This window comes from Bufo gargarizans, chromosome 8 (assembly GCF_014858855.1).
Source record: "Bufo gargarizans isolate SCDJY-AF-19 chromosome 8, ASM1485885v1, whole genome shotgun sequence".
Lineage (NCBI taxonomy): Eukaryota > Metazoa > Chordata > Amphibia > Anura > Bufonidae > Bufo > Bufo gargarizans.
Window position 1 is genome coordinate 31,251,881 of NC_058087.1, and position 15,094 is coordinate 31,266,974.

The following is a 15,094-nucleotide window of genomic DNA, read 5'->3' on the forward strand; positions in this document are numbered from 1 at the left end:
ATTTCTTGGGTTCAAGTGCACTACTATACTGTGGCTCCCCCTGCATGTGACCGTCAGTAATGCATTGTGCAGAGCTGGTCATGTATAGGGGACATGCTGGGTGACGCTCTGCCCAGTGCTGGGGGTTTCAGCGTTGAGTGTTCCTTCTGCAGGACACTTAGTTGGTGTCGCTCCCCTGCCTGGTATGTCCTTGGCATCATGTTCTTTATTCTCCTTATCAGGCTCCTTGAACAATCCAGAATGAAGTGCTCCTCCAACGCTGTGAACAAAATGGAAGCTGGCAGCCTGAGATCTGCAGGGAAGAAAAGCCGCACAAAGGCCAAGAACTACTCCAGATTCATCTACAAGGTTTTAAAACAGGTGGGTGTGAGATGGTCCAAGAGCACCTCCTAGTCAGCAGGGAATGGTGGGCAATGAGGCTTCTGCCAATATGGCTCCATAACCTACAGTCCCTGCACCTTTCCTGGAGGAGCAGTTGTTTCTCCTGGGTCCTGGCATTACTTGGCAGCTTTCATGCAGAAGTGATCTGTAGATGACAGATCTGCTGTGACTTGTTAACTGCCAGTAATGACTTTAATCCACGTATCCCAGTCTCACGGGCCGTTCTCACAGTTCAAAGGCAGTGACTTTCTAAGCTCTTTGGCTGGAGGAGGTTTGGTAAGAGGTGACCTGAGGCTCCTCGCACCGTTGGGGGGGGGGGGGGGGGGGAGATGTTCACACGACCAAAAAATGTACATTAGAAGTCAGACTTATTTTCCTGGAAATCCAAGGCAGAACCCACTCAATGCAGCTATCTGGCTGTGGGTTGAGTGATGCCACTTGATGCTGACTTCAGATAAGAACCACGTGGATTACACTGCAAACGCGGGACATGGATTTTGGTGCTGAAATCTGAACGTACCCGAAAGAGGTGTGGTTTGAAAAGTACCCCGTTCAATAACATGATGTAGTATTGGCACCGTGTCCAAACGTTGTATATGTGGCACTTGGGTTAGTTGAGCACTGAGTCTGTTTTCCAGCTGGTCCTCAACATAGGGAATCTAGAAAGCTTGGCGTGGTCATGAACACGTGTGGCAGCCACGGTGCAAAACCAACAGCGGGATTTGCTGCAAATCTGGTTTAAAATTGAAACCATAATGCAATGTGAACTGCTTGGTGGTCTTCTTGGCTGCATCTGTGTCTACCCTCAGTGCTATGCTATCAATGGGGTTTGTGTAGTCTGATTCGGTGTTGGATGGGTGCCTAGGACCCACCAGTAGAAGTCCTTCTGGGGGACCACTGTATAAATGCAAATATTGTGGCAGGGCTTTACAAGATATGAGGTCTCTGCATTGACTTGTAGAGGGCAGGTCCCTGATGAAAGATGATACAGGCTATCCTTGCTGTTTACCTGTAAGTTCTCAGTCAACTGCATCTCTAAACTGGGCAGATGGTTACATAATCGACCTGGTTTGGGATGCTGTGCTCTGCATATCTACAGTATAAAGTGCAGTCTGCTGTACCAGAGTATGGGGGTCTAGGGAGCCCACCAGGGACTCATCTGTGGGCCAGTCTGAACCTGGTCAGATTCTTGGGCAAGTGGTACCAGGAGTGCTTGGAATCCACTTATCACTTCACCTTCCTGGGCATGCTAAGTTGCACCAGTCAAATGTGCAGGGTGGGTGATGCCATCTAGAAATGGCCTCTGCTTTTCTATCCTTGTTCTGATAAACCCTTTTCTTTACAGGGACCTCAGGGGCGGGACATCTGTTTGGCCAAAGAATCTGAGCTAATGGTGTCCATAGCATCTGAAGCTGCCAGGCTGTCCATATATAACCACAGGAGAACCATCACCAGACGGGAGGTAGAGAAGGCTGTGAAGAACATTGTGTCCTTAGGACCTTCCACCCGTCCCCTCCCTGGATCTGCTGCCACAGACTGAAGCTTTTGTCATTATTTTATTTATTTTGCTAATAAAAATGTATTTTAAAGGGACTCTGTCACCAGTTTCTAACCCCCCCTTTTATAACTATGGTTCTCTCCATGGTCCCCTTCTCATTACAAAGCTGTTGTTATAAGTTAAATCCGCCGTGTAGTTTTCATAAAAATCACTTTTATCTAACCTGTCAATCTTCAGGATAAGGTGCCCAGGGCGTTTCTGATGGTCTGAATCTGCCGCTCTTTGCCGCCTCCGTTGGTGCCCAGCTCCTCCCATGATCCTTTCAGCGCCACCTCGATGTAATGCAATCCGCCTCCGGCTCTCCTCAGTGCCCCCTCCTCCTTTTCAAAGATCTCGCGCGTGCGCACAGGCCTGTGCCTGATGCGCCCGTGCGGACGTTTAGATTCTGCCTCGTGGAGCGAAGTGCGCGTTCGTTCGCGCGCATGCGCACTTCGCTCAACGAGGCAGAATCTAAACGGGCGCATCAGGCACAGGCCTGTGCGCACGCGCGAGATCTTTGAAAAGGAGGAGGGGGCACTGAGGAGAGCCGGAGGTGACGAGGTGGCGCTGAAAGGATCATGGGAGGAGCTGGGCACCAACGGCGGCGGCGAAGAGCGGCAGATTCAGACCATCAGAAACGCCCTGGGCACCTTATCCTGAAGATTGACAGGTTAGATAAAAGTGATTTTTATGAAAACTACACGGCGGATTTAACTTATAGCAACAGCTTTGTAATGAGAAGGGGACCATGGAGAGAACCATAGTTATAAAAGGGGGGGTTAGAATCTGGTGACAGAGTCCCTTTAATTAAGTTACTTTGTTACATTTATGTATCACTGGGTACAGAAGGACCTTGCTCACACCTAGTATGAAATGTCAAACTTGACCTGGTTTTATGCTGTGCAGAGTACTGGAGCTTCAGCCCATTCACTTCAAGGGGAGGAAGCAGCAATTCCCTGAACTGTTACTAAATAGCTTTGTACATGTTGAAGAGGCTGTGGCCCCTTAAGGTGCGGGTTTGATACCCTTTGATCTGATATTGGTTTTATAGGCGATCAATACCTGATCCTGGAAACCTCCTTAAAGGGTCTTCCTTTGAGGTGCCTGCAGCGGGCGTACTTGCAGTACCAGCCTCTGTTGGTCTCCCACTGTCAAGCTCTGGTCCTGCGTCAACATCCAATTCTTACATGCATCACATGTTCCTGTGCAGCTGGATACGTTTTTTAAATTGTTTTCCCCTCAGCCATTGCCACTGGGTGGAGAGACCACTAGTATCTGTTACCAAAAATAATAAAACCCAAGGGGGATGTTAAGGCTGACTCTGAGGAAGTAGCTGTAAAGTGTGCTACCGGCTTCAGCTCATGGAGGATGTGACGGCTCATTAACACCTTATGTACCAGGCTTATTTTTGGCTTTGCATTTGTGTTTTTTTCCAATGCAACTATTTATTTAACTATTAACCCCCCTTAGGGGGCTAGAACCTGGTATCCTTTGATCCATTGTAGTAATCACCCTAATAGATCTATTGGGGTGAATAGGATTTTCACATGCTGTGCTTTGTGCACCCAGCAGCAGGGTGCTTACCATGGCAGGCTTCAAAAGCATCCAGGCTGCCATGGTAACCAATCGGAGCCCCACAATTTAACTGCTGGGGCTCTGATCAGCAGGAAGGGGGAGCCTCCATCCCTCTGCCTGACCTCACAGGTACTGCAATCTGCATTGATTGTGGCATCTGAGGGGTTAAATGACAGTTTGGTGGGATCACCATTCCCTGTCATTGTGTCTGCTGTATGATACAGCTGTCACCTGCCACATACGGAGTGGGCTCACTGCAGCAGACTGCTCCATACATTAACCTTGTGATGTACCGGTACGTCAGTGGTTGAAGGGGTTAAGCTGTGACTGCATGAAGATCTGAGTGTTGGGAATAAGACCAGAGCTGTAGCGCAACTGATTTAACTATTGAGTGACAGCTGCAGTCCACAAGATTGCATTTAACTGTGTGCATCTGGATTGTAACAATTAAAATCGGTTGCACTACAAAAAGTTGGGTTCATGTCATGTTTTTGGCTCGCATTTAGCATATGCTGCCAGAGTTCACTTGTAAAAATAAGTGCACATGAATGTGTGTGTATATAGCTATTGCTGGGCTCTGCAGGATGGGAAAGCGTAGCGTGCTATGCATTTGTTAGATGGGTTCACATGCCACTTTTGCCAATTTAAGTCATAACCCTTTTGCTACCAGTGATGTACTGTGCTGGTAGGGTCTTTAAACATGGTGCCTGCTCACACATGCAGCGCCGTAGCCAGCGGGTCTCTGTCAAACAGCAGAGACCCGCAGCTAATGTCCATGACCGGCAATAATGCCGATCGCAGTCATTACAGCCTTTTGCCATTTCTCACTACATTGTAGGCCATGTACTTTCCAATGCCACCATTTAACAACTTGTCCTGCAAAGAACAAGCCCTCATACGGGTGAACGGAAAAATGAAGTTTGGGTCCAGGAAGACTGGGAAGGAAACAAACATGCAAAAATGAAAGGAAAAAAAAAAAACCTCTGGGTTAAAAGGACATTCCCATATTGGTGTATTGCTAGCTGTGCTATTTTCTGTTCAGTGGTGGCCCCATCCATGACAGGGTGGAAAACCAGTTTTTGTGTACCGTCTAAATGTTAACCAAAGCTCAGGTGTCGGCTACCTTCCAACAGTCCTAGATTTTTGGCAGCAGTACTGAAGCATGTCCCACTTTCAACTGTTTCTGCAGACGCAAAGACAGTTGAATGCAATGGTGACATGTCGCTCCTGGTGGCCTCTGTAGGAGCAGCTCACAGGCCGGGACTCATTCTGCGCCTGGGGAATCGGGCTGTGCTCTTCTACAGGGGGCAGCAGGCGCAACTTGTTACCGCATCATGCCTGCTGGGAGCGCAGAATGTGATCTGATCATTGGGGGAACGAGGCTAGGTGAGTATTTATTTATTAACAGTATGGGAGAGGCAGCACTGTGTGTGTGGGGGGCACAATGGGGGTAACTACAGTGTGGATGCACTAAAGGGATTGGTCATTGGGTGACGATAAATGTGTGGCTTTGTATATTAAAGAATAGGAAAAAAGAAGGAACTGATTTTCAATCGTGGAAAATTCTGCAATAAAATCTGCAGCGTGTGAAGGCTCTAACAGAGCTCCTGTAATGCAGGGAAATAGTATGTGCACCATCTACATCAGGTGACGGCCTGGCGCCCTACAAATGCACTACAATTCCCAGAATGCAAATCACCGACAAGCTCTGTAGACAACAAACGGCCAGGGAATGCTGGGAGAATTCAGCTCAGGATTGCACAGTATTGTGAATGCAGCTCTGTAGCATCACACGCTGTGATGTGAGGTCAGCACCAGAGGAATTCAATGATTTCAGCACATGAAGTCCCTCTAGGTTACCGAGAGGTGGACAAACACTCGAGGCAGTTATCTGAGGACAAGAGGAGGAAAGTGACGTCTGCCAGGATTTTGAGGAGACTAGAGTGCCTGCCCGCCTTTATTTAGAGAAAACCCATCTCCCCGATAAGAACGCTGCCCCCCAGCTGCCATTGTGAAGGAGCGGATGCAACCTAGAGGGTCTGCTGATGTCATCCACTGCACATGTGGACTGTTGCTAGGCAACTGCCCTGGAAACTTACCATGAAGAAGAAACTGCACCAACATGATGGGGGAGATTTATCAAAACTGGTGGAAAGGAAAACTGGCTTAGTTGCCCATAGCAACCAATCAGATTCCACCTTTCATTTTTCAGAGCTCCTTTGAAAATGAAAGGTGGTATCTTATTGGTTGCTATGGGCAACTAAGCCAGTTCTAATTTACACCCGTTTTAATAAATCTTTTTGAACACCACCCAAAATTATTTAACAAGTGGAATAAAATGTAGTAGTAACACATGATGCGGGGGTCACGATGACCTCGTCCGCAGCCATAGCCTGTGTGATGGGGAAACGTCTCTCATTTTCAGAACATTGCGTTTGTTTAAATTAAGTTAAAGGTCTGGACTGACATTCTGCTGTTTGGCCACAAGATGCCGCTGTTTCCTAAGCACAGCAACAGACTGCATTTCATGTGATGTTGGGAACTCTCAGGGGGTAGAGTTACAAGTCTGGAGAGGAAGGCAGCAGCCATCTTATAGTCGTGTCCAAGACCCTGATCCTGTCCAGAGGAAATGAGGATTGCTTCCAGGATCGCTGATGAGAGCTGAGGAGCAAAGCTACTTACACTGCAGTATCGCATGCTTGTTGGAGAGGCATTTGTTCTGTTCAGAGTCACCAGTGGATGCAGAGCAGACCCGGGTCGGTAAGATCGTGCACGCACCTCACCACAGTGTTGGCGCCTAGAGACTGAGACCAGGCCTGTAGTTAGTTAGGGTCTCTGTTTGTGTCAGGCCACAAGTGTTACTACTGTTCATTGCAAGGACTCCATAACTTAAAGTGACATTTCACATTGGAGAGCTGATAAACTTCCCACTAACTCACGCCAGGCTGGCGTTTGGCTCTGAAGGAATACTCAGGTATGTGCTACAGGACTAGTTATGGGAGAGGGAATCCTGTAGATCTGTGTAAGATTGTAAGCTGTTGTGCTGCACCGCAGGCTAGCCCATGCCACACACCCATACAGTGTTCTTTTAGGGTAATAACAGGTAAGGTGTGGCAGTTTAGTCATGCCTGCCAGTAGGTAAATTACTGCTCTTTCCTCGTGCATCCATCGGAGGACGCCGTGCTGTGCAGCTCAAGGGTCTCAACCTTCGGGATGGGTGTATGTAAATTTATTGAAGGTCCCCAGCATTTGTGGTTGTGTTTATTACCACATTTAAGTAAAATTTTGCTTTGGCAAAAGCTGGTGTTGGGGTTGCTTTCCTCGTTCGTGACTTTGCTGTATGCTGGGGAGCCCACCCCGGTACACGGCTTACAAGATCACCCAGTGTTAAAGGTGTCATGGAGTCACAGCGATCCTCGGTGATATTGGGTGTAATAACTGTGGATGGATGTGGGGGGCACAGAGCAACACATAGATTACAAGAGAAACTAGCCATTGCCTATAGCAACCAATCAGAGCACTGCTTTCATTTTACCAGAGCAGTGTAAGAAATCAGAGCCGAGCTGTGATTGGTTGATGCTGGCTTCACTTTTAGGGTTCCTACATCCATCGATTTAATTTGTCTTTTTTTTTTTTTTTTTGCTGCTCTGCATCCACTGGTGACTCTGAAAAGAACAAAGGCCTCTCCAACAAGCATGCGAGACCGCAGTGTGTGTAGCTTTTCTCCTCAGCGTTCCTGGAAGCAATCCTTGTTTCCTCTGGACACGATCAGCTTCACTTAGCTGCCGCTCTGGTCACTCTCACACCTGGATGCTGTCTGATTCACTGCTCACACATTTCTTCAGTGTCTCTCACAGCCTCACTATAAGATGGCTGCTGCTTTCCTCTCCAGACTTGTAACTCCACCCCCTGAGTGTTCCCAACATCACATGAAATGCAGTCTGTTGCTGTGCTTAGGAAACAGTGGCATCTTGTGGCCAAACAGCAGAATGTCAGTCCAGATCATTTATCTGGAGCGACGCGGGTGCCCTGACACGTATAGTCCATACAAGGGGTCCGGGGATATTTTCGATATCAGATAACCCCTTTAACATTATTTGTTTAAAAAACAAATTAGAAATTTCCTATATTCTCAAAAGGACCCTTTCCATCTATTATGCACTAGTAAGTTGTTACCCAAATTTTAAAAAATGTGAAGCGCCTTTTCTTTTATATGGCCTTCCAAATTGTGTTCCTTTAGTAGGGGCAGATCCTGGACGGAGCGAACACATTACTGGTGGAGGGGGCAGTGAAATAAGATGTGTGAAATAAGGAAGAATAGAATAGCCAACTTTATAGGAAGGGGCAAAAACTGAGGGTGACGTTACAGTCAGAGGTAACATCATGCGGCTGTGAGATAATGAAGTGGATGGCTCAGTCATCCTTTAGACATTTTCATCTCCTTCCTCTATAATGACAGCCGGCCGGCCTCAGTTTCCTACTAAACCCCAAATTTCAGTCTATGATGCAAGAAACCCATTTCCTGTACAAGCAATATTCCAGTGTACGGTTTTATTTTAAATATACACATAAAAATGCAATATTGAAATGTAAGTTTTCTCAAGTACACACCAAAATGGCGTGTGATGATTACCTGCTGTATAAAATGCAGTTTTTGCTCAAATGAAAGGGGGGGAAAAAAGCCAATTTTGGCTGGTTCTGCAGTAAATAAAGAATGCACAGTCAGTACAGTGTCAGTTTTCTTTTGCACAGATAGATTGTGTAAGAATTTGTGAATGTGATGCGGTCCAGCCTGTGTGAATGGATGCTGTGACCCTGCCTGGCACACTGTGCAGAAACTGCAGGAGTGACAGTGTAAATGTCTTGTGTGTTTCTCCTGGTATTGACTTTGGTGGAATTTGGTTATTGATTTGTGTCTGCTGGGTCCATGTGTTTTTGTCTGTCCTGGCTCGTCTGTTTCCGCTTTGTTTTTACTTGATTTTGGCCAATCTGTCACTAGTCATTTTGACCCCAACACTTCATTAAGGAGGGACTCTGGACTAGGAAGGGTCGTGCAGACAGTTAGGAACATTGTTAGGCCTCTTTCACACGGGCGTCATGGATTTGACCCAGATAAGATGCGTGTGTGTCGCGGGAAAATGCACGATTTTTCAGCGCGAGTGCAACACATTTTAATGCGTTTTGCACGCGCGTGAGAAAAATCGGCATGTTTGGTAGCCTATCCTTATTTTTATTTTTTTTTCAGGATGGAAAACTGCAACAGTGATACACTATGCCGTCCTATCCTGCAAAAAAACTATACTTTTTTACAATAGAACTAAGGCGTCCGATAATGTATATGTTTTTTGTGTATGTTGACAAAAATGTGCCCCATCCAGAACTTCCGTTATTTTTGTTGTTCTGCTCATCTTATGTAGCAGAACAGAAATAAATAGCGGTTGTGTGAACATGCCCTAAGAGGGGAGCATGCAGGAAACCCTTGCAGACGAGCGTGTCCGGATGCGTCCCGGGTGCATTGCAGCAAACCCGCGCGAGTAGGTACGCAATTGCAGTCAGTTTTAACTGCGATTGCGTTCCGTTGTTCAGTTTTTATCGCACGGGTGCAATGCGTTTTGCACGTGTGTGATAAAAAACTGAATGTGGTACCCATACCCGAACTTCTTCACTGAAGTTCAGGTTTGGGTTCATGGTTGTGTAGATGTAATTATTTTCCCTTATAACATGGTTATAAGGAAAAATAATAGCATTCTTTAATACAGAATGCATAGTAGAAGGCCAATTGAGGGTTAAATATTTTTTTTTTAAATAAACTCACCTCCTCCAATTGATCGCGTAGTTGCCGGTCTCCTGTTCTTTCTTCAGGACCTGTCAAAGGACCTGTGGTGACGTCACTAAGCTCATCACATGGTCCAATCACATGGTCCACCACCATGGTGGTGGACCATGTGATTGGACCATGTGATGTGACGTCACCACAGGTCCTTTAGCCGGCAGCTCATGATTAAAGAAGTAAGAAGAGACTGGCAGCTACGCGATCAAGAGGAGGAGGTGAGTTTATTTTAATTTTTTAACCCTCAATTGACCTTCTACTAACCATTCTGTAATAAAGAATGCTAATATTTTCCCTTAAAACCATGTTATAAGGGAAAATAATACAGTGAAAAGACTTTAATCTTAGCAACCATGCGTGAAAATCGCACCGCATCCGCACTTGCTTGCGATTTTCACGCAGCCCCATTCACTTCTATGGGGCCTGCATTGCGTGAAAAACACACAATATAGAGCATGCTGAGATTTTCACGCAACGTACAAGGGATGCATGAAAATCACCGCTCATCTGCACAGCCCCATAGAAGTGAATGGGTCCGGATTCAGTGTGGGTGCAATGCGTTCACCTCACGCATTGCACCCGCGCAGAAAACTCGCCCGTGTAAAAGGGGCCCTACTGGTCTAAATAACATGAGGTAATTGTAGTAAAGTGTATTAAAGCCAAGTGTACTTTACCACTTGGTTTTAATAGCCTGCATTCACTACATGCATCTCACACACACACACACACATCAGTGCGTGGTACATGTGGGGCAGCGTGTGATATGTGGTGCACTGTGTGGGGTATGGGAAGCATGTGGGGCAGCGTGTGATGGGTGTGGTGCAGCCAGAGCCGTCTTTAACGCGGGGCAAAAGGGGCAGCTGATCCTGGGGGGCCCAAGGTAACTAACTGCCCCGCTGGCCACTGCCCACAAATTTAATTACATCGAGTGGCATGCCTGGGGGGGGGGGGGTCAGGCTGCCAGCTACACAGAGGGGTGGTGCCATGCCTGCCTGCCTGCGGGCGGGCACTCCAGGCAGCAAACTGTGATAGAGTGAGAGCTGTGAATCTCCTAGGATAAAAGGACCTTAGATGACATCATCACCATGTGACCAGTAACATAGCGATATTACTGGTCACATGGCTATGAGGTAATCAAAGGTCCTTTCTTTCTACCAGGAGTGTTGCTGTAGGAGAAGTTTGCCAGATTTGTGGAGCTTTTTTTTGTCAAGAGTACATCAGGAAAAGGTGACAGGGGCTGTTATACTAATATACTGTAAGCTACTGTATAGTGGGGTGCTGTATACTGTGGGGTGCTATACTGCTCTACTGTATACTGTGGGTGCTGTATATTGTGTGGGGTGCTGTTTAGTGTGGGGTGCTATACTGCTCTACTGTATACTGTGGGTGCTGTATACTGTGGGGTGCTATACTGCTCTACTGTATACTATGGGGTGCTGTATAGTGTGGGGTGCTATACTGCATACTGTGGTGTGTTATACTAAGTATTGCATACTGTGGGGTACTATATACTATAGGGTGCTATACTGCATACTGTGGGATGCTGTATACTATAGGGTGCTATACTGCATACGGTGGGGTGCTGTATACTATAGGGTGCTATACTGCATACTGGGGTGCTGTATACTATAGGGTGCTATACTGCATACTGTGGGGTGCTTTACTGCATACTGTGGGGTGCTGTATACTATAGGGTGCTATACTGCATTCTGTGGGGTCCTGTATACTATAGGGTGCTATACTGCATACGGTGGGGTGCTGTATACTATAGGGTGCTATATTGCATACTGTGGGGTGCTGTATACTATAGGGTGCTATACTACATTCTGTGGGGTGCTGTATACTATAGGGTGCTTTACTGCATACTGTGGGGTGCTGTATACTGTAGGGTGCTATACTGCATTCTGTGGGGTCCTGTATACTATAGGGTGCTATACTGCATTCTGTGGGGTCCTGTATACTATAGGGTGCTATACTGCATACGGTGGGGTGCTGTATACTATAGGGTGCTATACTGCATACTGTGGGTGCTGTATATTATAGGGTGCTTTACTGCATACTGTGGGGTGCTGTATACTATAGGGTGCTATACTGAATTCTGTGGGGTGCTGTATACTATAGGGTGCTATACTGCATACTGTGGGGTGCTGTATACTATAGGGTGCTATAATGCATACTGTGGGGTGCTTCATACTATAGGGTGCTATACTGCATACTGTGGGGTGCTGGGGTGCACTGTAACGCTAGAGTGAACCGAGCCCTGGTCTCCTTCCTCCAGAGCGGTGCCCACTTCCAGCCTGAGCCCAGAGCACTGATCCTGAGCCGCTGGAGTCTTCAGAACTGGAAGTATTTGCAGTCATTCACTGTAAGCTGTATTATGTATATTGTTTTATGTGAGTAAGGGTGCTTGGTGGTTGGTGAAGGGGGGGGGGGGGGAGCTACAGGCGGTAAATAGGTCAATATAAGGACTTATTTGTGAACCAGTTCTTTATGTTTACATTATTAAAGTTTACTCCACGAGATGTGTGGATTTTTGGTGTGTGTTGTGGTGGAGGGTGTGATTGCCTGCTAGGGTGTGGGAAGGCGGGATCCAGGCGGCCCAAGTAAATTCTTGCCCAGGGTCCAATCAATATTAAAGACGGCCCTGGGTGCAGCGTGTGATATGTGCATGTGGTGCAGCATGTGATGGGTGCAGTGCGTGATCATCACACACTGCACCACATACATTGATATAGATTACACACCTTCTTCTGCACGTCCATCTTGATGTCTGGGATGTAGGCTTCAGCTCCATCGGTGCCATATTTGTCGGCAGACTGGGACTGGCCCACAGGGGTACAGGGGAATCCCTCTGCCCTGTATTGTGCCCTCTATGCTGCATTGTACCCCCTATTCTGCACTGTGCACCCCCCTTGCCCTGTACTGTACCCCCTATACTATACTGTGCCCTGTACATTGCAGCCTCCCTTCTCTGTCTCTAGTGCTTGCCACTTGGCACTATCATGGCACACTAAGGCCGGTTTCACATCACGTTTTGCCATTCGTCAATTGCAGGGGTCGGCAACCTACGGCACCCCAGCTGTTGTGAAACTACAACTCCCAGCATGCATTATTGCTCTGGTCTTCTCATAACTCCCATAGAAATTAATGGAACATGCTGGGAATTGTGGTTTCGCAACCGCTGGAGTGCCGAAGGTTTCTGACCCCTGGAAATGTATACATAAAATGTATATGTTAAAAGGTGACTCGGACTGACACCATAAAAAAAAATGATACGTTAATGTGTAAGTTTTTTTTTTTTTAACATACTTTGCAGGATACAAAGCGTAGTGTGCTGCCCTTTTAAATCCCATTTTTCAACGTAAACATCAAATGGATGGCAAAAATGTGATGTGAACTCTCCCTTACATATGCACATATAGGATGCCGGGATAGTCATGGAGGGGGGGGGGGGGGGGCGGCAGTCAGTTCTAGCTACGCCCCTGGCTGGCAGGGCCGGCCGCTCTGACTCTCCTGCGCTGCGCAGCCCCGCCATCCTAATCCGCATCCTGCAGTAACTGAACTTTAAAACAGCGCTTATGATCTCATTACTATCTTACACACTCAACTCCTGAAACATGCAGTGCGGGCGGCGCTCGCTCACTGACGTCACGCGCCTGCTCCTCCCACTAGGCGGCGCAGGCGCATGACGTGAGTGAGTGAGCGCCGCCCGCACTGCCTGTTACTGGAGCTGAGTGTCTAAGTCAAGATAATAATGAGATGAGCGCTGATTTAAAGTTCAGTTACTGCAGGATACGGATTACTGAGGGGATGATCTGTGGGGTTGCCCAGACGGCTAGGCTCTTCACAGTAGTTATTAACCCCTTTCAGCAGTCCTCCATTCACTGAAGGGGGGACTGCTGAAAGGGGTTAATAACTACTTTGAAGGGAGGACTGCTGAAAAGGGATAATAACTACTGTGACGGCCCATGGGCGCGTGGCTTCACAGGGGCGTGATACAATGGGCTTGTGCCCCGGATGTTTTCAGACCCTAGCAACGCCCCTGCAGTACTCCATGTGTGGTCTGACCAGTGATTTGTAAAGTGGTAGGACTATGTTCTCATCACCGGCATCTATGCCCCTTTTGATGCAACCCATTATCGTATTGGCCTTGGCAGCAGCTGCCTGACACTGGTTTTTACTGCTTAGTTTGCTGTTCACTAAAATTCCTTGGTCCTTTTCCATGTCAGTGTTACCCAGTGTTTTACCATTTAGTATGTACGGGTGACTTGCATTATTCCTTCCCATATGCATAACCCTACATTCGCCAGTGCTAAACCTCATCTGCCACTTCTCTGCCCAATCCTCCAATCTATCCAGATCCCTCTGTAGCAGTATACTGTCCTCTGTAGTGTATATATACAGTACACTGTCCTCTGTAGTATATATACCGTATACTGTCTACTTTCGTGTTAATTGCTTTATACAGTTTAGTGTCATCTGCAAAAATTTATATTTTACTGTGCAAGCCTTCTATAAGATCATTAATACATATATTGAAGAGAATAGGGCCCAATACTGACCCCTGAGGTACTCCACTAGTGACAGTGACCCAATCTGAGTGTGTACCATTAATAACCACCCTCTGTTTTCTATCACTCAGCCAGTTACTTACCCACTTACAGACGTTTTCTCCCAGTCCGAGCATTCTCATTTTATATACTAACCTTTTATGTGGTGCAGTGTCAAATGCTTTGGCGAAGTCCAGATATACGACATCCATTGATTCGCCGCTGTTAAGTCTAGAACTTACCTCCTCATAGAAACTGATTAAATTAGTTTGACATGACCGACCTCTCATGAAGCCATGCTGATATGGCGTTATTTGCTTATTTCATTGAGGTACTCCAAGATAGCATCTCTCAGAAAACCATCAAACAGTTTACCCACGACGGATGTTAAACTTACCGGCCTATAGTTTCCGGGCTCTGTTTTTGGACCCTTTTTGAATATTGGCACCACATTTGCCATGCGCCAATCCTGTGGGACATTCCCTGTCAGTATAGAGTCCGCAAATATCAGAAATAATGGTCTGGCCATGACCTTACTTAATTCTCTTAGGATACGGAGGTGTATGCCATCTGGTCCTGGCGATTTGTTCGATATGTTCATATAAAATACTTGTTAGATTATTTATTATATTTGAATGTATCTGTACGGTGGGCCTCCAAAATACACTTTACATGGTGGGCCCTAGGTACCCCAGTCCGACCAGCACAGGTGTCACTTTTGGCTTCCGACCACGTCCTTTGAGATTTTCCACAGTGCGAAACATCTTGTATTTTTTGCTCAAATGTAAATAAAAGCTGAAAAATGTTTTTTTTCCACAATAATGCCTCTTGTACATCGTCTTATTATGTTTTGGGAGACACCTATGTCATTTCCCGTCAAAAAATTACTTGCTGGTTGAATAAATAACTTTAAGTCAAAATTTGCCAGGAGTATGAATAATTATGGGCAGCATTGTATATTATGGCTAAAAACCTCAGTAGTAGTTTCCCATGTATTATGTATTCATATACAACAGAAGTATCATGTATTTATGTATGTATGTATATATATATATATATATATATATATATATATTTTTTTTTTTTTTGTAATTCCAAATGTATTTTGTGCTATACATTTTTTTTATTACTAAAAAAAATATATAAAATGATACTTCTACTGTATATAAATACTTTGGAAACTACTACTGAGGTTTTTGGCCATAATATATTTGCAGCAGT

The 15,094-nt window shown here is 46.2% G+C and overlaps 1 protein-coding gene across 1 annotated transcript; it reads left to right on the forward strand.

Moving 5' to 3' along the window:
- Positions 1–225: 225 nt before the first annotated feature.
- Positions 226–1,972, forward strand: LOC122944694 (histone H2B-like). Its single transcript, XM_044303241.1, has 2 exons — positions 226–360; positions 1,727–1,972. The coding sequence occupies exons 1-2, from the start codon at positions 241–243 to the stop codon at positions 1,919–1,921; spliced, it is 315 nt and encodes a 104-aa protein (XP_044159176.1). The 5' UTR covers positions 226–240; the 3' UTR covers positions 1,922–1,972.
- The last annotated feature ends 13,122 nt before the right edge of the window (positions 1,973–15,094 follow it).